This window comes from Canis lupus, chromosome 10 (genome assembly GCF_011100685.1).
Source record: "Canis lupus familiaris isolate Mischka breed German Shepherd chromosome 10, alternate assembly UU_Cfam_GSD_1.0, whole genome shotgun sequence".
Classification (NCBI taxonomy): domain Eukaryota; kingdom Metazoa; phylum Chordata; class Mammalia; order Carnivora; family Canidae; genus Canis; species Canis lupus.
The window spans coordinates 27,022,365-27,046,583 of NC_049231.1; the positions used below are offsets into that span (position 1 = coordinate 27,022,365).

Genomic DNA, 24,219 nt, shown 5'->3' on the forward strand with positions numbered 1-24,219 from the left:
AAGACCGAATAGGAGGTGAGAAAGAGAAGACAGCAAACGTGGACCCCTTTTAGAAGTTTGGATGAGAGGCGGAGGCGAGAGCTGCATCCCCCTCAAAGGCCAACTTCCATCTCCTGGAGAAACTTGGCAAAGAGGATTGGGGAAATCTGGAGGCTGAGTCAGACATTCCATGGACCTTCAGAATGCACCAGGAAGGCGATTCGGGAAATGGGCAAGGGCTGAGTACACCTCAAGCTGCCAAGTCTCAAAACCAAATCCACTGTGCCCTCCTTTCCTCTACCCACCCCAAGGCCATTCCACCATATTCACCGCCCAAGTGATCTTTCCATGACTCAGATATGACCATCCTTCTGCTCTGCTTGAAACTGTCCAACAGCTACTATCCCCACTCTCACCCAAGAGAACACAGGGAACACTCCCAGGGAATAGCCAAGTCCCGGAAGTTGGCATTCAAAACCCTTCTGACCTTTGTGATCCCTACTTCCCTCTGTTTCTTCACCCCCATCCTCTTCACTGTCACCTCCCACTGTACCACATTCACCCTAAACCCAGGCTTCATGGAGTCAGTCAATGGCAGTTCCCTGGTGACCTGTGCTGTCCCACCCTCATTACCCAACCAGTCCTCTTAGGCACAGCAAGCTCAAGCACCCCCTCCTCTGAGAGTTAGTCACTCCCTCCTTGGAGAGAACCAGCACCTTGCCCACACCTGTACCAAAGTACAGGTAGAATGGTCTCTCTCTCTCTCTCTCTCTAACATTTTATTTATTTATGAGAGACAGAGAGAGAGGTGCAGAGACGCAGGCAGAGGGAGAAGCAGGCTCCCTGAGGGAAGCCCGATGCAGGACTCAATCCCAGGACCCCGGGGGTCACGACCTGAGCCAAAGGCAGATGCTTAACCATTGAGCCCCCCAGGTGCCCCCCAGGTGCCCCCCAGGTAGAATAGCCTTCTGTGTCTATTTGTTGACACAGCTGTCCTTTCCCAGGACTGTGTCTTCTCTGAATGACCAGCATCTGGCCAGGGCTGAGTTCCCAGTAAGCGCCAGTGAGTATGAAGTGGGGTTTCACCTGAAGTACCCATCGCGATAAAGTAAATGTTTAAATCATGGAGTCACACCACAGACCCTTTGATCCACCAATTCAATACTTGCATCTGAAGATTCTTCTCTTCCCCCCTTTCCCTTCTCCCTAGCTTTACTAATACTTTCGGATTAATTTTCCCTCCTAAAGGGAAGTAAAGGCAGGCTCGGGACAACCGTGTCTTTAGATGGTACAACGTCTCCCGTGGACTAGGAAGTCATAGGAGGGTGTGCCCCAGGGGGGAGAGCGCCTGGTCCCATCTCAGGGAGTTTTCTTTCCTTTCACACTTTAACTCTTTGAACCTTAGTGTAGATGGGGTTACGAATACCATTACCTTAAAAAAATTGTGGTAAGAATCAGGTGAAATACTCTCTGCAAAGCCTAGGGGTTTTTGTTGTTGTTGTTGTTGTTGTTTTTAAGCCTAGTTTTTGTAGTGCTAGTTGTTACTAGGCTTTTGAGATCCTAATAAAGTAGTATCTTACTGTCAAGACACCAACGAATTGTGATTTCAAGTGGCTAACAGAAGCGCTCAAGGTAACACCGCCCTTCAAAGTTTGTCTCTCTAAAAGGCCCACTCCCGCACCCCCGGCCCCTCAGGCCCACTCAAGACGACTAAGACTGAAGCCCCGCCTCCCCGGCCTCCAGCCACGCCCCCTTCCGCACAAGCTGTACGTTGTAGGGGTCTTTACCATTGATTGACGTTTGCATTCACCAATAAAAAGTGAAATCCCCGTCAACGTCCGGTGAGGGGGCAGGACTTCCTTGTTGTTGCTAAGACACTCTTGTTTCGCTCCTTGACAACCCTGGCGGGGGTGCGCTAGCTGCGGCCCCGGCTCCGGCCCCCGCGGGAGCAGGTGAGGCCCCGGGGCGCGGCGGGCAGCCGGGCGGGGAGGGCCGGCCCGAGTCGGGGCCGAGAGGCGTCGCGGGGCGGGTGGGGCCTTGCCCACCGCGGAGGCCCCACCTCAGTCTCCCGCCTGCTGGTCCCCAGCCCCGGCTCCTCCCAACCCCCACCCTCCCATTTCGGAGACCGATTCGCCGTGGCGACTCCGCGGGCAGCTCCTTCCTCCACACACTCGAGGCCCCGGCCCGCCGCGCGGTGCCACAGCCTCCCTGACCCGAGCTCCCCACCCCACCCCACCCCCGCCGCGACCCCCACCCACCAGGACCTTGATTCCCCCAACGTTTCGCGAAATAATCCCCCCACTCCCGCGGCTGGATGGGTGGTCGCGCTCGTCTTGGCCCAGACTGCTTGACTTGGACAGTTGGTGACGTGCGGGGACTCCAGGCTGGTCATTTCCTTCTTTGGGCCTCAGTTTCCCCATCTGTAAACAGAAGTCGGATTGAATAATCTCTAAGGCCTCTTGGACTCTGACGTCCTAGAATGTGATTCTTGATCCAGCGATAGGCTTCCGTGAGCGTGTGCTGCCCACGGGAGTTACCGGGTGCAGTGAACAGAACTTGGCAGACCTGGTTTGGATGCCCAATTACAGGGCCTTAGCGAGCTACCTGACCTCCCTGGGCTCCAGGCTGAGGATGTATAAAATCAGGATGCGTTAGGCTATCTCCTTGGGGAATTCTGAGGGTAATAGGAATTGAAGTATGAGGAGTCCAGTCCAGGGGAGGTTTAGTATTTGTTACTTCACTTCCTTTGTCTCTTACTTCCTTGGTTCTTCTGGCTCTGAGAAGTGTCACCAGCTCCCTTAGTGTCAGCCGTCATTTCTTCATGTGACCCTTGAATCCAGGCCTCCTGCTCTGATCTTTCTTCTGGGCTTCCTTGGTTAGGGATGCTTCGGGGTGGGGGTGGGGGTGAGGGTAGGGTGTGATGTATTGCCGCGGTGGTTGGACTCAGTAGCTTCCGTTCTGTGCCTGACAATCCGTGATTTGGTAGTTACCTACTCCTGACAAGACACCTCCATTTGCATGTCTCACCAGCAACTTAAACTCAGTTCTAAAATCAATGGCCCACTTCTTTACCTGTCCATCTGTTCTGACTTGCCGTCTTTCTCAGTCACATGGCCACCGTGCCTCACTCTGCCATTGCCCATCCCACTCAGGCAGTTGTCAAGTTGCTTTGATTCTGCGTCCTCAAGGACCTCACGTCTCCATTCCTGAAGCTACCATCCTGGCTCAAGTCTTTAAGTCTTGAGTGCCTGTCACCTGAGCCAGGGCCGTAGCTTCCTGACTGGTGTCCCTACCTCCAGTTTTTTTCTGGGTTTACCCAGCCCACCAGAGTAGTTGCCTGAAAACAATGCAATGTCACCAAACCCCAAGAGACCTCCAAAGGGCTTCTCATTCCCCACAAGGTTAGGTATTAGAGCCCTTCTAATACTTCTATACTTCCGCAACCCAACCCCAGTATTTTTTCCCCAGGCTTTTTTCTCCTGTGTCAGGTTCTGTCCTCGAGCCAAATTTGACCACTGGACCTTCCCGAAAATGCTTTGAGCTTTCTGCTTTGATATCATTGTGTTTGTTCATCTCTCTACCCTGGTCTACTTGCCAGGATTCCCACTCAAATGCTGCTTATGCCACCAAGATGTGTCTGCTCTCCTCTCCTCTGCCCCTTCTAGAACTCCCCTCTTCCCTTTCTCTGCACCTGCCTTGTGGCATGTACTGCTTTCTGCCGTGAACCATGGTTAGTTCCTTGTATATGTGTGTTGGTCTCTCAGATTATAAGCTCCTTGAAAGCAGACACAGTCTCTTGCTTATAGTGGAGTCGTTGAAAAGGCATCATCTTCAAGGCCTATATACCTGAGGAAGTCTTAGCTCCTCCCATTTATTAGCCAGCTAGAAAGTCACTTTCCTTTTCTCAGCCACCGTGGTCATCAGAAAAGTAGGGATGATAGTGCCTGTCTAACAGAGTTATTGGGGAGGGAGGACAGTAAGTAAGATCCTGGATGTAGAACACCTATCCTGTTGCCTTGCTCAAGGTCAGTGTCCCATAAATAGTGGATGGATTTAATAGGTCTGCTCCTTTCCCAGGGAGCAAATGAAATATAATTTAATCACAATGTAGATATCTGTTGGGCTTTTGCCATGTGCCAGACACTGGTCTCTGTGCTCTGGGACATCTACAGGAGAATAGATAAGGTCTTTCAGCCTCAGGTGATTGTCTGGACTCAGCATGCTGCTAAGTCGTGACTGGTTGTGAGATGTCACCTGTAATTAGTAATTGTGAATGATAAAAATAATGAGTGCTAACTCCAATTTATTTCTGTAATAATGTCATTCGTAGTCCCTTACGTTCAAATCTGTTCTCTTGAGTGGGAAAGGGGGGGTGGGAAACTGCGTAATCCACTGTCTGTGGGAAGCATCTGTTCTTGTGTAGAGCTAATAGCTATGATGGTTTTGACTTTTTGCTATACTTTGCATATTGACAAAAATGTTTGGGATTTCATCCAGATTTGGGTATGTTGGTGAGAGGGTACCACGTGAGTCAGTATTGCTTATTGTATTAGGTTACGCATAAAGAAAATGTCTTGATCTCTTCATCTGTCTTCCTCCCTCCTCCAGCATAGTCTAAGGCACAGCAGAAGTGTTCAGTGGACCTCAGAAAATGAGAAAAAATAAGGGCAGTGTTAAAAACAACACCACCAGCACCAACCTCCTGTGTGTGTGTATGTATGCATGTGAGCGCACATGTGTGTGTGAAAGGTAACTGTCTTTTATTCCGCAACCATCTCCTCCTAACTCTTAAAACCTTCCTTTATAGTAGATGATGTGTTCAATTCTCTTGCTTAGCATAACTTAAAAATGCAATCCTGCGTTTGTTCCCCCCTTTCTAAACTGATCTATGAAATCCATAGATGAAATCCTTGTTGCCTCCTAACCTCACCACCATCTTGGATGAATGCTCCCAGGCCCTTAGATTTCTTTCTCCTTCCTTTGCCAGCTTTGCTCTGTGTTTGCCAGAAGGCAGAGGGTAGACGTGGCCAGCAAAGGCATGAGGATAACCAAGGTACACAAGTGTGGATCCCAGATATGGCTAGGCACACCTTAGACAGGTGGCTGGACTGGGATGCTGAGAATTGAAGCTATTTGCATTTCTGTCTGTCTCCGACTTGCTTGTGGCCGGGAAAAAGGCATAGAAGATAGAATGAGAAGAGTAGGTATGGGTTTGGATCCTGGCTCCGTCATGGCTGGCTGTGTTCCCTTTGGCCAGCCCCAAAACCTCTCTGAGCCCCAAGTGCCTTATCTGAGAACGAGAAGTGGATGCTGCCCTCACAGGTGGTTATGGGGAAAAATGAAACAATGAATGAAAACCCAGTGTACCTACACCACTAGCGCCGGCCACAGCTTGTTCTACAGAATTTTCTTGTGACTTTTGTCCATCCATGCTACTATTGTGGTTTGTAGAGTGACCACTCAGTAAGTATTGGTTTGTTTGGCTGAATGTTTAGATGTTTAGTTGAACTAGTATATGAAGAAAGAAGTTGCAGGTCCCCCTCCTACTGTACCAGCAACAAGAGCTGACATTTACCGTGAGGTAGTCTATGCTTCATCCCAATTTCCAGATGAGATGTGAATCTCACAGGAGCTGCCTGTGGAACCTGCACCCAACAACTGCCATGTCCTGCTCTGAGTGTGGCCTGCCATCTCTCAGATCCTGATGGTTACTGGGGGTACCCCGAACTCCGCAGGCCGGGAGTGTTCTGGGCATTGAGCGGCTGGGGGCACCCTCAGAGGACTAGCAGACACTTTGGGCCTCATTTCCCAGAATCCTTCATTTCTCCTCCCAACCCTCTCACATCCCCTAACCCCCTTAAGGATTCTTCCAAAGCAAAATAATACATGACAACTGAGGTCAGTGTCACAAAAGAACAGGGCACAGACAGCGAAGGGCCACTGGCTTTTTCAAGGCGATGACAGGAAGGGCCCTATCTGTGCCCCCTGTTGCCTAGGAGAAGCCTCTCAGCAGACACAGGCGAGGCTGTGTAAAGCACGCAGAGAGGCCCTCAGGCGTGGAGGAGAGCAAGGGACCAGAGAGAGGGCACGACTGCCACCAGCCTTGTGCACAAGGACATCTCGGGACTGGTACCCAGCAGATTCAAGGACCTTGGCCGTGGGCACACTTACATTATTAAAGGGCTCTCTTTTAGGCCTGATGCGACTTCTTTCTGGCCTGGAGCTGTCAGGCACACACGTTTGCACGGAAGATTGATAAGGTTATTAAAACCTCTGGGGCGGCTATTTTTGGTAGCGTTCTTCCAGCCGGGTTTTAAATTGCGGCTGGATGACTATAGCTGCACTATAATGATACGCATCATAAAAGATTCTCCTACCTTTCTGTATTTGGAAGCGCATCATCTTTAACTGTTCCTTTTTATTCCGCAAGTCTCTTCTCTTTTGGATCCCCAGAAGTATGGATAGTGGTTAGGAAAAGCCATTTGCAATCATGGTCCTTAATATAAACGTGGTTGAATGATGTTGATAAAGTCCTGGCTAACGGCAGGGCGGTAGTAAGAGCAGCGCAGTGAGAAAAGTGCACGGGACTTTGCAGTTTCCAAATACTTACATGCCTATAACTGATGCTCGACCCGGATCTCTAAGAACGAGAAGATGGGTTTATCCCATTTCACAGAGGTGGAAACCAAGGCTCAGGTTCAGTTACTTGCCCAAGACTACAAAGTAAGGAAGAGACCGGAATTCATTTTGCCTAGAGAACAGGCATTAAGCCTAAATACTCTGCTTCCTGGTTCCCCACTCACACCCGCCCCCCCCCCCCCCCAATATATACCTGTCCCAGTGGCTTTTACCCCTTCATTCCTGAAGAATGACTTTGGTAACACCTCTGACCTCTGGAGTCCTGTTTCATTCAAGATTCCATACACTGAAGCAGAATCTGAGCAGCCGCAGCCCTGCGCTTCCTAAGGGCCTGCACGTGCACACTTGCCTCGATCCCCTCCCAGGCCACTCCAGGCCGGCACACGTGAGCCCTGAGAATAAATTGGATCAAATTGAAATATTTAGGTGGAAGAGGCCCCTGCAGCTGCTGAGGACTCAGTGTTCATCATTTTAAGCTGAAAATCTTGGGAAGTCAGCAAACCCTAAAGCCCTTTGCCTTTGGTCATTGCCATGGCCACCACCTCTGTGACACCTTGATAACGTGGAGAATGCAGCAAGCAAGTGGCCTTTGTGAAAGCCAGGAGGACAGTATGGAATTGGAGATGGGTCTTAACATTCATGAGCAAAGACCAAACAATTCACTGAATTTTGTGAACTAAGAAAGGAGGAGGAGGAAGTACAATGAGATGGTGCCTGGTCATTTGCCAGCTTCCACATAGAAACAGAAGTTGCTAATATCTGAGTGCTCCACGTGTCCAGAATTGATGAGATAAGAGGAGCCGTCTGTCCACTGGCAATCAGAAAATACCAGTGTTGCGTGGTGGCAGAGTTGGTGGCAGGCTTCCAGCCTTGTTCGATGGAGCCCACCAAATGGGGTGGCGCAGAAGGCTTCCAAGACATCAGAGAGTGGGCGAAAATTGAGAGCATGGCCCAGAAGAACATAGAAAGCTCAGCACTTGGCCACACAAGGGCGGAGTTCACGTTAGAACATGGTCACCAACTAGTCAGACATCAAATGTGCTGGGGTCACAGGAACCATGCTGGTGGTGGCTCCTGTGTGTTGGCACTGTGAGGAGGGCCCACCCAGAGTCAAAGCGCAGGTCTGCAGCTCACTAGCAAGACTTGAGGCTGACCAAGTAGCAGCTTCAGGCCTCCATTTGTACAGGCCTCCCCCATGGGGTCACTGCAGTAGTGGAGCGCTAGGGACTGGACAGCTAGCAGGTGTCACCTGTCATCACTGCCCGTGAATTACTCTGCTAGTATCTTCCAGCTTTGGTGACTGTGCCATGAAAACAAACCTAATTGGAAATGTGAGACATACTGGAGCAACATTACCGGGTTGTATTTGTCCAGCATAGATGGTTAAACGGGGCTGACTGCACGGTGGTTTGTACGCATTCTTCTGAGGTGAAGAAGTCTTTGAGTTCTAGGATAAATTGAATTGTAGAATAAAGAAAAACACCAGGATTTCTAGCAATGCTCCCAGACATTTAGGATCTAGGCTCATCTCTTTAGGAAAAGTCCCATCTGTTATTACATAACTAGATCTGGAAAGAAAAGAATCCAAACATATGTATTAGGCTTTATAACTTTCTGTTCATATGCACACACATTGTCTCATGTATGTAGCCACGTGCTGGGCACTGTGTTAGGCGCTTTACATACAGTGTCTCATCTGATCTCTTCCAGCCCCAAGAGAGATGTGACCACCCCCGTGTTACTGATGAGGCATCTGAGGCCCAAGGCCACGTGGCTGGTGAACAGTAGAACCAGCACAGACACCCAGGCCTTATACCTTCTGGACCAGCCAGACAGGACAGGGAGGCCTGAGCTGGGACCCTGGCCTGCCCAGGAGGACCAGAGCTGCTTCCATTCCTTCCTCAGATCGGGGACCTGTGGAAGGAGGCACCTGCTTGTCCATAAGCCCAGGATTGTCGCTCTTGACCTTGACATTTAACTTTCTCACCACGTGTGCTAGGAAATAAGGACCAGGTACATTAGAGCGCCTGGAGAGTTGCTGCACTTGGTACTTGCGAGCTCAAGGCTCCATCCTCGGCCTGGCCTGCAGTCAGTATTTGTCTTGATAATGACAGTGTGGGCTTATAGCAGCATACCAGTGTGTTCTTAACCACCGGGTCCCAGCAGCTCGTGTTGACTCATCCTCCTGTCTGCAGACTTGCTGGCCATTTGGAAAAGGATGTGGAGGAGTTAAGACGGGGAGGTGTCACATTGTCGGTGAGACATTTCTAATTTGTGATGTATGGGTTTAAAGCCAACTCTTTCTCCTGGTTTTTCCTGTTTTCTACAGCACCCCTTGAGGAAAGACATTTTCTGCTCCCACCCAGTTGGCAGGGCCTGCTTCCCGAATCTCCCAGCCGTGTCGTAACTGCCAGTGCCAGCACCTCCTGAGAGCCCCACTCCCTCCTTCCAGGGGTCACAGTGGAAGGATCATGGGAGAGACAGAAGGGAAGAAAGAGGAGGCTGATTATAAGCGACTGCAGACCTTCCCTTTGGTCAGGGTAAGCCCCAGGGGAGGGCGGCAGGGCCACACAGCCTTGGAGTGAGGCAAGGAGCTGGTTTCCCACATGACAGCGGAAGAAGAAAGGCAAGGGCTCCGTGGGCTCCAATCTAGAGGTCAACAGCGCTTCATTCCGTCATCCATTCATTCATTCAACAAATCTTTACTTAGGCCACCTACCACGCGTTGGGCACTGTTCTAGGCACTGTGGATGTAGCCGGGAACAAGACCGAGCCTAGGCCATGTGAAAGAGAGGCTTAAGGAACATAATTCCAGTCCTTAGTGCTTTAAAGAAAAATAAAGCAGGTGTATGGGGCTAGAGAGTAGAGGTTAGCTTCTGGAAAGAGTTCTCTGATCAGAGACGTGAATAAAGTTGGGGAGATAGCCTTGCAGATGTCTGCGGAAAAACATTCCAAGCAGGAGAAACGGCGAGCACAGAAAACCCAAGTTGGGAGTGAGCTCTGTGTTTTGGAGGAACAGAAAGAAGGCCGGTGGCTGGATCAGAGTGCTGAGATGGGTGGCAGGACATGAGGGCCAGAGTGATAGCAGGCCAGACCTCACAGGTGCGCCAGCCACTGTGACAGATGTGGTGAGGAGCATGGATTCTATCTTGAGTTCAAAGGTGAACAGTGGATGTTTTATTTATTTATTTTTTAAAAGATTTTATTTATTCATGAGAGACACAGGGAGAGAGAGAGGCAGAGACATAGGCAGAGGGAGAAGCAGGCTCCATGCAGGGAGCCTGACGTGGGACTCAATCCCGGGTCTCCAGGATCATGCCCTGGGCTGAAGGCGGCACTAAACCACTGAGCCACCCGGGCTGCCCACAGTGGTTGTTTTAAACAGAGGAGTAATGTGATCCGTTTGGTTTTTAAAAGATCACTCCAGCTGTTGTAAGGAGAATGGGTTTTAGGGGACCAGAGTGGAAGGGGGGAGACCAATGAGGATGCTACTGCAGGGGCCCAGAGAGATGAGGGGGTGACTGGGTCGAGGTCATGGAGTAGAGGTGGACATGGTCACAGTCAGGTCGAGGCAGTAGAACTCACTGGCGCATTGGGAGCCGAGTACGGGGGCCCGCGATAGTCAAGCTAACTCCCGAGCTTAGATGAGAAATTGGTGTCAATTACAAGAGTAGGAAGATGGAGGAAGAGTAGGTTTGTGGGGAAAATCGAGTTCTCTTTTAAACATCTTAGTGAGCTTGTCAAGTAGACAGCTGGACATAGGAGTCTGGAGCCAAAAAAAAAAAAAAAAGTTATAGCTGGGAATGAAAATGTGGGAACCCTCCCCATGTAGAAGATACACAAATCCACAGGACAGGGTGGGATCTCCTAGAGGCGAGATTGCTGGGGAAGAGAGGGGGTGGAGACGAAGCCCAGGATCCTCCCGCAGTCAGGAGGAGGAGGGGGATCCAGCGTAGTGGATGAGAGAACAGCCAGAGGCAGGAAAAACCAGGACCGTCAAGAGCAGCCAAGCTGTCTCTTCACACTTTTGAGGTAAGATCCAGCTGTGCTCTGGGGCCGCTTATAAGCTATTTCTGTAACCGGCATCCCCTCCTGCCTGGGCCAGCCTCCTTCCCCATATCTGCTGGCTGGAATGTGATGCTGATGAAGCTTCATGCCCTCGCAGAGGGGCCTGGGCATTAGAGCCCGCTTGCTTCTACTGGATTCCGTGCCCTCTGCCCCCCAGCCACACACCCCGAGTCAGGATATGGGTCACCTCTCTGGGCTCTGCCCAGGGCTATGCCAGGGCAGCTACCCAGTGTCCATGCCTTAAGCTTGGGACAGAGAGGCCAGCCCAGAAAGCCAGGTCACGGGCTAAGCCTCTCTCTGTTTGTCCCCCTGCCCTGTCTCTAGCATTCGGACATGCCAGAGGAGATGCGAGTGGAGACCATGGAGCTATGTGTCACGGCCTGTGAGAAATTCTCCAACAACAACGAGGTATTGCCATCGGTACAGGCGGCCTCTTGTGCCTTTGGTGACCCCCGTGGGTGAATCAAGTGGCCCCAGTCCGCACATCCAGCTCCAGAGAGTTTTACTGGGACCTGGCTAGCACCTTTGGAAGCATTGAAAGCCCAAGGAAGGCCGGCAAGGGAAGAGGCTGGTGCTGTCTCCAGGCACTGGTCTGCTGGTTATGCCCAGCCCCAGAGGGCTCTCCGTAATGCCCTGCCTGGGGTCCCCGTCTCAGAAGGCCTGCTGAATAGGGTACCTTTCCCCTTGGCTCTATCCCAGTGGAGAACAGCGCCTGGCCAGGCATTCATTCATGTATCCATTCATCCATTCAGACAAGATGTGAGACACCATCTCTCATGCCAGTCACTGTTCTGGGTGCTGGGGGTATGGCCAGTCGGCATTGACGCAGGAACACCCTTCATCAATCTGGGGATGAGTGAGAAAGTATCATGGCAGCTAGTGGGGAGGCAGCCCCTGGCCCATGAGAGCTCGGGCCTCAAGCCAGCCAGGCCCAGGTTCACGTGCTGTCCACAGCCTTCCGAGCTCTTTAACCTTGGACAAACCCCTTCTCGTCTCTGAGCCCCGGTGTCCTGGTCTGTAACGGGGAGTCAGACGCTGCATCCTCCCCGGGCACTCGTGAGGATGTGTGCCAAGGTGGGGCGGGCACCGTGCTGGTGCTAGCACGCACCTGAGCGTGGGACTGCCCCCCCAAGGCGGGCTCCTCTGCCCTTCCCTAGACATCGTGCCAGAAGAAGCTTCTTGAAAGAACCAGCACAGGAAGGAGTGGGAGCTGTTGCCATAACTGAGGGAAGGAGTCCGCCTTCTCTTCTCAGAGCCCCTAAACCCATTAGGGAAAAGCCCTTCTGTGCCCCAAAGGGAAAGCCGACATCTCTAAGTGAGGATGGTCGTGAGGATGGTCGCATACAATCTGCAAGGTCCTCTTAGGCTCTCAGGTTGTCAGGGACAACCCGCCCCGAGCACAGCCTGGCTGTGCTGACACCAAAAACAAGCCGTAAGGGGCAGAGCCAGAGCTCAGACCCAGAGCTTTGTCTGCAGACCCGTATCTGCTTCCCCGCCCTCACCACTGTCTTCCTGACTGGTGGGGTCATATCTGTTCTTCTCTCCCTGTGTTATAGCCCCTGGCAGGGGCGGGGGGGTGGGCAGCCAGGGTGGAAACCCTTCCTGCAGGTTCCGGAGCAGAACAGCAGCAGGGCCACAGGCTCCTCTCTTGCCAAGACTTCTGCTTCCCAGAGAGGAGGTTGACTTGTGCCCCCTCCTACCCCCTGACGAGTGTCCTCTCCATTCCAGAGCGCTGCCAAGATGATCAAGGAGACCATGGACAAGAAGTTCGGCTCCTCCTGGCACGTGGTCATCGGCGAGGGCTTTGGGTTTGAGATCACACATGAGGTGAAGAACCTCCTCTACTTGTACTTCGGGGGGACCCTGGCTGTGTGTGTCTGGAAGTGCTCCTGACACTGTCCCCAGCCCTGCCCCGTTCCCTGCAGGGCCTCTTCCCGCCATCTATCAGGGGACGGGGAGCAGCCCCGGGCAGGTCCTGGTTTTTCAAAGGAAAGTCTGGGGTCTTTCCTTTCACCCTTTCATACCTGTGTGTGAGCGTGTGGACATCTTTCCCCAGGCTCCCAGCGTGTGAAGGGGAGGGCAGGCTGTGGTCTCGATGCAGGGGAGGGTGGGAAATGTGACAGGGTAGGAGGGCGGGGAGCTGGAGCTTTTGTCACAAGGACATGCCAGCCCCACCTTGCTTGGGGGCTGCCCTCCCCTTGCCTCCCCGGAGCCCCCAGCCCTCCAACCCCCAGCACTGCTGGCAGGTGTTCGCTGTCCTTGTCTTTAGTGGCCATACGCAGGATGGCCCCAGGAGGAGCCTGTCCTCTCAAGGAGGCAGCTTCTCCCCTTGTCCTCTGGAGAAGTGGTGACCACCCAGAAGCCCCTTCCCAATCTGACCCCAGGCTGAACAAACCACTGCATCTCATTGGACCAATAGCTCCAGAGTCCCCGGCTTTGGCATGAGGAACAAGCAGCCTGTCCCTCTTCCTCCCCTCCCTTCCCAGCCGCCAGGCCGTGAACCTTTTGTACCGCCTCCACCCATGCACTTGGTAACCCGTGGCAGAGGGTGTGGGTGTCACTGAGCCTCCGGCGAGGCTCCCGGGCCAGGAGTGCACTCACCATGAGGCCTGTTTCGGCAGGGAATCCTGGCCTGCCAGCTACTTCTCATCAGGGACCGCATGCTAATTTGTACTTCTTATCTCTGCTGGGTTTTCTATATTCTTTTTTGAGCGTGGGGAGAAGGGTTTTAGTAGAAGGGTGAATCCTATTTTACACAGCGGTCTTATTTATATAAATGTCTTGGTTTTTACAATTAAAGTGACCAAAAATGGACCTTGACCTATAGCCTCCTGAGGTTTGGGGAGGTTGGGCTCGGGATTCTCAGGCTGTGGTGGGTCCTAGGAGCCCAGAGAGTCTTCTGGCTATATAGGGAGGCTACTAGAACGTTGTCGGGCACAACACCGATCACCCCAGCCCTGCCCCCTCACTATCACGGCCCAGCTGGGGGGCGGGCTGCATGCCGTTGCTGGGGACACAGGGACACTGATTGAGACACCCTCCATGGCCAGACTGAGCCGCCCTGAAGACATTTTCAGTGTAACATCATGAAGTCATAACTGTTGAGTGGCAGGCCCCAGGCACAGGGACACAGAGATGGGAAAGCGCAGACCCTGCCCTCGGTGAGCTCACCAGAGGAAATAGTCCGGAGCAACACCTGAACCCAGTTGTTTCAACAGGACAGGGAAAGGGATGCAACCAAAGATGAGCCAGGGCCAGCCAGGAAGAGGAAGGATCGCCTCCGCACCCAGCGCAGGGACGGAGGGTGTGAGGGGCCTCTGGAGGCTGAGGGCTTTCCTGGCACGGGGGTGGGCTGCCCCAGGCCCAATGCAGAAGGGATTTGAGGATGAGGGGGGCACACTGTGGGACTGTGAAGCCCCCTCGGCTCGGGGCTGGCCCCTGAATTCAGGTCTCAGACCCTCAGATGCTGGCCTGCAAGGGGCTGGGGCAGTCTGCCCTTCGCAGCCTTCAGGGCCCCCGGGGATGGCCCACCGAGGACACTCAGGCCTGGGAGTCTCGGCCCCCGGGCCAGGAGTGCACTCACCACGAGGCCTGTGCCCAGGCCGAGTCCAGCTGTAACAGATCTGTCGTTGCACGGGCCGGATGGTGTGGCTTCGGGTGGCTCAGGTTTGCTTACACAGGCCGGCGCGGCCGGGCAGGGAGATGGGTGCTGGTGGGTCACCCGTGCACGAAGCGCTCACTGACTTGGTGCCATGCGGGATCCTGACCTGAGTGCAGTGGGACAGCAAGGACTAGCAGTCGGAGTCCCCCCACAGGCTGACCCCAGGCTGGAGAGATGGGGGGTGCACCAACAGGACCCCCAAGAAGGGGGCGCCGGGGCCTGGAATAGCTGTGGTTTATTAGCCGCCCGCTTTGCGTCTGTTCTCTCCTTTCATCTGCCACCCGTGGCTGCCAAAAAGGGAGGCTGGCTCAGCCTGCAACCGAGGTGGCGGGGGCAGCATTTGGGAGCGTGGGCTCTGAGGTCCACCGATCTGGCTCAGGCCCGGCCCTGTGCTCCCTAACCTCTCTGTGCCTCGGTTGCTTTGTCTGCAGAATTAGGGCTAGAAAGCACCCTCCCGAGGCTGCTGAGAGCCTCAGGCCGGCATCTGGGGCAGGTGACGCCAAGGGGTACGTGCTGTTACTGTCTTGATGTGCGCCTTTGAGCCTGCTACTTCTCTTCCCGCCTGATACCCGGTCCTGAGGATGGGGTGGAGGTTCAGCGACGTGGGGCTGGTAAGGGGCTGGCCCTCGCAGGCATGTGCTACAGCGGAGCTCCCCGGGTCCAGGCAGTGGACGCCCCCCCCACCTGCCGCCCCATTCCTGCTCCCATCTAGGGTACTGTCCCTGTTGGGCGGGGTCAGGTGACCGAGCACCGTGGCAGCAGTGTTGCCCAGGGATTTCGTCCTTCTGCTCCCTGAGACCGGGGCTGGCCACGCTCACCCGGACCTTCCTCCCACGGCCGTCCCCGCTCCTGGCCGGTGGTTCAACAAGCATTCACTGACAAGAGCGGAAGAGGAGGGGCGTGATGAAGAACACCTGCCCTCGGCAGCGAGCGGCTCGAGGTCTGTCGAGGGCAGACCCAGGAACAGAAAAGCAAGAGGCATTTAAACCATCCGAGAGGAGGAGAGAGGACAAGGGTCAAGGAAGTACAGGGTTCAGAAGAGGGAGCGGCTCACTGCCCAGGGCACGGCGGGTGGGGGGGAAGCCTCACAGAGGAAGGCCAGGGTGTCCTCGGGGCCCGGGGACACCGCCGAGGTTCCAGGACGGGGAGCAGTTGGGCCGGAGTTGACCAAAGGGCAAGGTCAGGGCTTCGCTGGGCAGGAGGAGGAAGACCCTGCCGTCCGCTGAGTGCATCCCACCTGGCGGGCACTGGTTCCGTCCCTCATCCCTCGAGACCACGACGTCCTGCGTCCTCAGCAGCCCCCCCAGGCGGTAGACACTGTCCCCGGTTATGAGTGAGGGCTGGGAAGTGGCGAGCCAGGACCTGCAGCTGGGCGCGTGGGCCCGGGCCTCCTCACTGCCTCTGCTCGGACCAGGCAGCCGGGCACCAACCTGGTGGAAGGGGGGCCACAGCCACGGCTCGCCCGCCCGCACCTGGTCCCCCTGCCAGGCCCAGCCAGGCGCAGCCTTGTTCACAGGCCGGGTCACCCGCCCCACGCCACGGGGCTCCGTAGCTCGGCCTGGGAGAGCGGGAGGTCAGACTGAGCAATCCGGAGTGGGGGGCCGGGGGAGCCAGCAGGCACTGGGCAGTCACTGTGAGGAGGCGAGGGGGAGGCCCCCAGCTGCAGCGGGCATGCCACGCTGGGCACGCCGCCTTTGAAGCGCTCGGGGTGGCCTGTGGAGAAATCCACTGAATGTTTAATGCCATCTTAGAAGGGAGGCCGAGAAGCTCCAGGATCCCACTTAACCTACTTCCTGCCTCTCTGGAGAACAGGCAGGCAGGAGGGTGGCCCCTTAGGTTGTGGGGTCCCAGCGTAAACCAGTGCCCCCCCCCCCCCAGCAGGAGGGACTGAGCTGTGAAGCTCCCAGCTCCTAGACGGTAGGACAAGGACAAGGACTCTACAACAATTCCGCCCTGCAGACCCTCCCCGGTTTGGGAGGGGGATTGTGAAAGTTTAGCCACAACTCCCCACCCTGTTCTATTTTCCTTTTGTTCTCTCATCTCATATTTAAAGCAACCACCTCCCACTGCCAGCTGCTATCTTCAATCCTTAGAAAGGCCCAGTGGGGGGGTGGCGGGGGGGTAAAGAGAGCACTGGAGGCAGAAGAGCTGAATTAGTGTTAATAATGTTCCCAAACTACCAAGCGTGCCAGGCACTTGGCTGAGCATTTTCTGGACTCTGGCTCACTCTGAGGAGGTACCATCCGCGTCCCCCCCCCCCCCTTTTCACACGGGGCATCAAGACACAGGGAGGTAAAGCTCCGGGTCACACAGGGCTGGGGAGGCAGAGCTGGGGTTTCCATAGGCCTGGGACATCAGAGCCCTGGCACCTAAACCTCTCCAGCCCCCCTGCCCTGCTTCCTTTCCAGGAGACTGTGGGGCACTAGAGAGATGCTGGCCATGGACATGGGAGTGCTTTCAAGTGAGAGGGGCCAATCCAGGATTTGGGCCAGGGCCAGCGTGGGGTGCCATCCTGCACCCTTGGGCCTCCTAGCCCCGGTACTCTTCAGCCCACAGTGCTAGAGCGTGAACAGCAGGGTGACCACGCAAGCTCGTGCATACACTTCCAGTGACCAGGACCTCAAAAAGCTGGACTAGACCACCCCCCCACTTCCACCAAGCCAGGGAAAACAGTCTCAGTGAGGCCTTCACAGTCACCTAAGCCCTCCTTAAGCCCAGTCCGTACTCCAGCCTTAAAATGGCCTAGTGAAGTGGGGGGTGCCCACCACCACCAGCGGTGGGGAGATGGCTTCACAGAGAACTGGTGACATGCCAGCGGTGGGGTCTGGTCTTGGGCTCAGGTTTCTCTACTGCTCACCAACAGCCTCGAGACATGGTGAAAGTGACAGCTCTGGGCAGCCCGGGTGGCTCAGCGGTTTAGCGCTGCCTTCGGCCCAGGGCATGATCCTGGAGACCCGGGACCGAATCCCACGTCGGGCTCCCTGCATGGAGCCTACTTGTTCCTCTGCCTGTCTCTGCCTCCCTCTCTCTCTATGTCTCAAACAAATAAATAAAATCTTTAAAAAAAAAGTGACAGCTCCTCTGGGACACCTTCCCCACTGCACCCTCGGGACCCCCCCTTCTAGATTCTGACTTTGTGTCCCTGGTGTGCCATATCATCTGTCATGGTATCTACACCTGCTACATTTTAGTGACTTGATGGCAGGGACTATGTCTTCTCTCTCTAGCACAGGGCCTAATATGTATTGAAGATGCATCATGAGGAGTGAGGAAGTGAAAGGATGGATGGATGGATGGATGGATGGATGGATGGATGGATGGATCGGTGATGGTAGGATAGGTGAATGGGTGATAAGTGGTGATTGGGGATGGGTGGATGGATGGATGGATGGATGGGATGGATGGACAGATGGGTGGACAGATGGGTGGATGGGTGATGATTGGATAGGTGAATAGGAGATAAGTGGTGATTGGGGATGGGTGATGGAGGATGAGTGGATGGGATGGATGGACAGATGGGTGGGTGGACAGATGGATGGGTGATAGTTGAATAAGTGAATGGTGGGTGATAAGTGTGGTGATAATGGACGGGTGGATGGAGGACGGGTGGATGGGTGATGGGTGGGTGGTGGGTGAGTAGAAAAGTCCCAGGAAACTTAGAGCAACAGGCACATGAAGCAGGTATATCAGCGATGACTGAGTCAGGGACTGAGCCTTGTCCCTTGAATTCTGATACCCTCTGCCAGGTTCCCAGGCCCCTCACAGAAGGCCTAGGGTTTGTTTGGGACTCACAAAGTCACCCCCCCTTTGGCCTGGTTCCCAAGAAACACGTAAAATCCAGAAGCAGTATGAGTGGATTCCCACGAGTGGGAGAGCATTACAAAGCAGGAAGAGGATGCTGGGTTTGCAATCAGACCTGAAAATCAGTGCCAGCTCCACCACCTGCCAGCTGCATGGCCTCGAGTGAGTCCCTTCGTCTCCTGAGCCCCATTCTCCTCATGTGTAAAATGGTGAGATGTCGTTGTCCTTCTAGCCCAGAGGTCACTGGGAGGATTGAGGTTATAGAGCAGCAATTGAAAGGAGGTCACGAGTTAGCTGCTATTATCAAAGCCTCTGCCAGAGGATTGCCATTGGCAAGTGCAAGGTCAACTGGGCTCCTACACCCTGGGTTGGCCTTTGAGACCATATTCAGCCTCACTTCCTGTCCTCGTGGTCTTTCCAGTCATCGCTCAACAAATATTTGATGAGCTCCGGGGGAGGAAATGGGCACCTGCTGTGGGGGACGCAGATTCTAGAGGGGCTTCCTAGAGAAGCCCGTGCAGGAGAGCCGTGGTGAAGTCAGTGGATGTTCAGGAGACGTGTGTTCCCAGCCCTGGAAAGCTTCACCCAAGCCTTCCTAATCGCCCTGGTGGGGGCAGAGTGTCCCCCTTGAGCCCTCATAGTCCTGAGCAGTTGCAGGAGCCAATGCGCTTTGGATTATGTATCGCCTGACCGAGCGTACACAAGAGTGTGTACACAGCTGGTGCTCAATAAATGCTTAAGTGAATGCCCTTACCCATGTTTCCACTTGTGAAATCTTTCAGCATGTTCTTTATGCCGGTTCAGATGGGGCCGGGGACACAGGATGGTGTGACGTGCTCGCCCCCTTCAGGAGCCTGCAGTTAGGTGGACATGAGAGCCGCAGGGACAGCTCCAGGTGCAAAGTGCCTGGAGTGCCAGGGAGTGCCCAGGAGGGACGCAAAGCCCAGAGGAGGGACGTTTGAGCCCAACCTTGAACTGGACTGGGTGTGGGGTTCAACACGCGGGGAAGGGGAGCACGTGCATGAGCACTACCGGCACAGCTGGGGGGAGTGGGGCACGGAGCATGGGGGAGGGGAGCGGGCCATGAGAGGGGCCAGGCCTGTGGGCCTGAAAGGTCAGGCTGGGGGTGCGAGGAAGGCCACCAGGAGACAGGGAGGGAAGTGGGGCAGGCGACGGTGCGACAACCCATCAGATGCTGGGATGGCGGTGTGGGGAGGCGGAGCTCAGTCTTTAAAGGGTGGTCCTCACTCTCCCCCACCACCCCCAGCTTGGGCCCCATGGGGCTGGAAGGGGCAGCACCACCCTGCAGACAGCCCCACATCTTTGGAGGTTTGTTGGGGCTGGGGCAGCGGGGTTGGTCACCGAGTCCTCTGGAGGCCAGCCCCGCCTTCCCCTGGGCCCCTTCTCTCATCAGCACTGATAACTGGGCCCCACCCCCACCCCCGCCTCCACTGCCCCCCCAGGGCCTTGGGCACTCCCTGGACTCCACCTCTGGAGACCCATCGGGAGACGCCCCCGCTGCAGCCCCCAGCTGGCCCACCCGCGTGGAGGCGCCCCTTCCAGGCTGTGGGCCCCACCGAGGCCCTCCCACCGGTTCCCTAGCAGCCGTGACCCCACCTCTGGCTGCTGGGACTTGCCTCAGTGGCTCCTTCCTCTTGGGCCCCTCCAGGTGGCCTTATCCCATTCAGGGCCACCCGGGGCCTGTCCCTCCTGCCCCCCCAGAGACCGAGCCTCTCCCACTTGCCCGCAGCGGGGTGGGAGGTAAGGAGTCTCTGTGAGGACTGCACGGCTCGGACTCCAGGAGGGGGGCTGCTTTCTCTGTCTCAGGCTCCCCTCTCTGCCCTCTTCCTCATCCCTCTTGCTGAGTGTTACATCTGCTGCTGGGCCCTGGGACCCCCAAAAACGGCCAGTCCCTGCCATTAAACAGAGTTTCCTACTCATTGGGGCCTCGGCCACAAACCCCGGTAATTGGTGAGTGCTGTGCTCCCATGAGCTGGGGGTGCCAGGGAGAAGCCTCAGCACCCAGACTGGCCCAGAGGGCTTCTTGGAGGAAGTGGCATTTGAGCTGGGCCTCGAAGGGATTTCCACAGGCCCCAGGGTGGTGAGGAGGGCTCAGGCACTGCAGCCAAGGAAGCTAGGGGTGCAGGGAGCCCGCCACAGAGCCCCCCCGGGGGGGGGGAGGTGCGAGGCCTCTTGTCCCAGCCCCGAGGGCTTGGGAGAGGCAGCCAGGAGCCTGTAACCTGCTGTGCTAGTCCAGGATGGAGCTGGCCGCGGCCATACGGCAGGCACGGGAGAGCAGGGGTCCTCATCCAGCCCCCCACCATGATCCCGCTCCCCCCACAGCAGCCAGACTCACCCCCGCCTGACAGTCTCCCCAGCTGCCCCGGGATAAGGCCCAACTCCTCACCCTGGCCTGGGCCAGCCCTGACCCTCAGGTTGGCAGAGCCTTGCCGGCCCTGGGGCACCCCCCCGCCCCGGGGTGCTTCTGCATCTGCCTGGCTTCATGCCCCGCCTGGCTCTCCCTGCAGGAGGAGGTGGCTCCCAAGAGGATGGTGGCCTCAGGTGAGGCCCAGCGCCCCGCAGGTCCCCGCCCCACACTCCGGGTCCCCAGCCTGCCCTCCCAGCGCCGTCTCCTCCCTGGGGTCCAGAAGTCCCCGGGATCCCAGCCGAAGCGACCCGACTGCTGCGCCAACAATGGTAAACTGTCTCCAAACCCGTGAGGCCAGACCAGGGAGGGGACCCGTGGGCTCCGCCACCAGCTGGCTGTGTCCCTGGGGCCGGCAGCCCCTCTCTGGGCCCGTCGCCTCCCCTGCGGCCACGGGCTGACCCTCCAGAGAGGACGATCCTTCCCTGACCCTGGCCGTCCACGGACCCCCGGGGCGGACCTTTCCCCCCATGAGATCCCCTCCTCGACGCTAGGAGCCCTCAGGGAGGCTGTGCCCGCTGTGGCTGGCGGTGCGGGGCGACCTCCTGTGGCCACCTGTGGGCACAGCATGGCTCAGCCGCGACCGTCTCCCCGGGGTACACGGGGGCGCTGCCCACACCCTGCTGCCTCCGAGGCCGAGCCACGCCCCCTCTTCAGGTGCATCAGGCCCAGTGGGGAAAGGTGTGGTGGCCTAGAGTCGCAGCCCACTTCCTTCGGACCTTCATTCAAAAACATTTAGTAAGCATCTACTGTATACCCTGCCCGGGTGGGGGCTGGGGCAGCAAACTAACAGCAGGCAGGGCCCCTTCCTCACTGAAGTTATGGTCCAGCCAGGCCCTGGCACCTCCCCTTCAGTCTCTGAGTCCCACATGCCCGCCCTGCCCATCACCTTGTCACCTTGCCTGCTCAACAGTCCCCACCTGGCAGGGCCGCCGTGAGGGTGGAGGGGCCGGTGTGTGGGACCTGGCCCCGGGCAGACACCAGAGACTCCGCAGATCAACACCCACCCGGTCCGCCACCCATCCCACCTCCGCACTCCAGCGCCCCTCTGTCCAGAGGGCTAGTCCAAGGGCTCCACGAGACGCCCCAAGCCCTGATAGCTTGGCACCTCTGGAGTGCCTTGTCATTTTGGTGATCACTTTGGTGCTGACCCCCCTATTACCCTCCAGGGAAGGGGTCAAATTAACAGAATTTGATTGGGAAGCTTCTTTCAAAATAAGGGCCCTTTCATAGATGGGGGAAGCGCTCTAAAATTGGTCTCTTAGGCCCCTTCGGACTTTCGGCTTGGAGGTTCACTTGAAGCAGGGCAGGGCCCTATGCCTCCCCCAGAGCCAACACGGGCCAGGGGACCTGGGCACGGAGGACAACGCGGGCCTGTCCCTCTCAGCCCAGGGAGCCCTCCTGGAGAGCAAGAAGGGAGACCCTGGCCGGTCTCCATCCCGTGGCTCGGAGTGTCACCTCTGGAGCAGAGGCCCCCACCCCAACCCTACAGTCACCCGGGGAAGGGACATTTGCCACACTCCACATTCTGTCCACAAAAAAAAAAGAACAACCCAGGGATGCTCTTCTACAGCCGCTCACACACCTGTGATTGCACCTGGTGAGGCAGAGTGAAGACGCCGACGCACAGAGAGGTTAGGCACCCGGCGCAGGTCACACAGCCCCTGGGAGCTGAGCAGCAGGTGCGTCCAGAGCAGACGGCAAGTGCAGTGCTCCCAGAGACCCCAGTCCCGTTTCGCTGGACCATCTCTCTTGACTTTCGAAAGGCCTTCCTGTGGACCGTTTTTGGAAAGAAGCCAGAGGAGGTAAAGGTGCTGGTGTATAAGGGCGAGGCTCTGGGCCACATTATCCTTCCATCCACACTGCGGTCCTCAAAGTGGGTGCCATTTTTTCCACTTTGACATATGAGGAAACTGAGGCCCAGGGAGGCAGAGCTACACCTTCTCCCCGCCCCCCTCACCCCACCCCCCCGGCCATGCAGCGCCTTCACAGGTGCAGGATCTTGTCTCTAGTGCTGTGGGCAAGATGCCAAGACACCCCTGACCCCGGGACCTGGGGTCTCCAGCCCAGCATGAGGCTTCTAGCCGCTGGGTCCCTGGTGGAGGGCCAGGTAAGGAGGGGGCAGGGGGCCTTTCTGTCTCATATCGGGGTGACCCAGGGTCAAGAGGCCCCTGCCCACCTCTGCTACTTCTCTGACTTGGAGCAACACCATTCGAAAGGCTGGCTTTCCTCTTGCTAGGTGAGCCTCCATGGCCAGCCCCCCGGGGGCCCCCAGAGCGCGGCCCGACTCCCCCAGAGCACATCCCAGGGTTCCACAAGCGCACCCGGGGCCCTCAGAGCACAGCCCGGGACCCCCGGAGCACATCCCGGGGCTCCCAGAGCACATCCCAGGGCTCCCGGAGTGCAGCCTGGGGCTCCCAGAGCACAACCTGGGGCTCTAAGAGCGCACCCCAATGCCCCAGAGCACAGCCTAGGGCCCCCAGAGTACATCCCAGGGCCCTCAGAGTGCACCCCAGGGCCCCCAGAGTGCAGCCAGGGGCCAGAGCATATCCCAGGGCCCCCAGAGCGCAGCCCGGTCAGCGGGGCTCCTCAAGCTCACCTGCCCCTGGGTTTCCCTGCCCCCACCTGGCCTCCCCTGCCAGTCACCAGATGCTGCCTTGGACAAGCCCTCAAGTCTCCCAGCCTGGCTTCCTACGAAGGTGATGATCAGCCTCCCCCTCACGTTTCAGAGATTTAACTGAGCTCACAGGTGTAAGGAAAGGGGCCCGGGCCTGCCCAGTGTGAGACCAGCTGCCAGGTAGTCACAAGCAAAGGTGCGGAGGTAGGAAGCAGCCTGACCGGTGCGGGAGCCGTAGGCCAGTTGCTGTGGCTGTTACTGGAAACTGAGGCGAGAAGGGAACAGGCTGGAGACAGAGGTGCAGGGAGGAGGCTCTGGGTGGGGCTTACAGGCCTGAGTCCTTCCAGGGTGCTGGTCCCATAATCTTGCCTCCCAGCTAAATGACGGGGCCCCTAGTGCTTACTGCTCTGTGTTCACTTGCAAGTGACCAGGAAGCCTGGGGGCCGTGGGGGCTGGCGAGCCACTGTTCCAGCCAAAAGGGATCAGGGATCGGTGCTCTGTGGGCACATCCTGGATCTCCCAGGAGACGCAGGGCCTGAGCCGCACCGCCACCCCACCCCCGAAGCCCTTGCGAGGGCTCCTGCCCATCTACAGCTGGCGCCCCGGGTCCAAATCCTGTGCCCCACTTACCAGCAGGAGGCCCGGCCCGTTACTCGTGTTGTGTACTTGCTGGTCCCGGTGTTCTTACAGGTAAGAGCAGACAGTAAGACCTGTGTGCTGAGGGCCATCGGAGGTGCTCCTCGCTGTGAGTCCCCTTCCCCGTGTGGCAGTGTGGCAGGACCTGCCTCCCTGCTGAGGCCAAGGGGAGGGGGAAGGCAGGGCAGGGAAGTCTAGACATAGAACCAGATGCGGGAGGAGGTGGGGGGTCAGGTGAGGCGGACAGAACCCAGTTCTGGAGGCCCTGGCGTCCACTCACAGGTGACAGTGGAGGCTGGGGGTGGGGATCTCCCTGGGGCCCACGGGCCGCCCCAGCATGCAGGGAGCTCAGCGAGGGGGAGTCGGGAACCTGCAGCCCCCAGAACCCAGGCT

At 56.6% G+C, this 24,219-nt stretch overlaps 1 protein-coding gene and 1 long non-coding RNA gene across 7 annotated transcripts; one reads left to right on the forward strand and one right to left on the reverse strand.

Moving 5' to 3' along the window:
* The first annotated feature begins 1,798 nt into the window (after positions 1-1,798).
* Positions 1,799-17,373, forward strand: DNAL4 (dynein axonemal light chain 4). Of its 4 annotated transcripts, none has more exons than XM_038550538.1 (5): positions 1,799-1,931; positions 8,948-9,158; positions 11,011-11,094; positions 12,415-12,513; positions 15,060-17,373. In XM_038550538.1, exons 2-5 carry the CDS (start codon positions 9,090-9,092, stop codon positions 15,141-15,143), a joined length of 336 nt encoding a protein of 111 aa, XP_038406466.1. In that variant the 5' UTR covers positions 1,799-1,931; positions 8,948-9,089; the 3' UTR covers positions 15,144-17,373. The 4 variants fall into 4 exon arrangements, with proteins under 4 accessions (XP_038406466.1, XP_038406469.1, XP_038406467.1 ...); XM_038550541.1 differs by lacking the exon at positions 15,060-17,373 and adding an exon at positions 14,779-14,799; XM_038550539.1 differs by lacking the exon at positions 15,060-17,373 and adding an exon at positions 13,173-13,506.
* On the reverse strand, positions 3,877-12,802 carry LOC106559376. 3 transcript variants are annotated; one of them, XR_005365582.1, is made up of 6 exons: positions 12,711-12,801; positions 7,975-8,065; positions 6,812-7,010; positions 6,590-6,695; positions 6,357-6,475; positions 3,877-4,622 (listed from the first exon to the last, which is right to left on the reverse strand). It is a non-coding gene; the product is annotated as an uncharacterized LOC106559376 (long non-coding RNA). The 3 variants fall into 3 exon arrangements; XR_005365580.1 differs by having other exon boundaries at positions 6,357-6,695; positions 12,711-12,802; XR_005365581.1 differs by lacking the exon at positions 6,357-6,475 and having other exon boundaries at positions 3,882-4,622; positions 12,711-12,798.
* Positions 17,374-24,219: the final 6,846 nt, after the last annotated feature.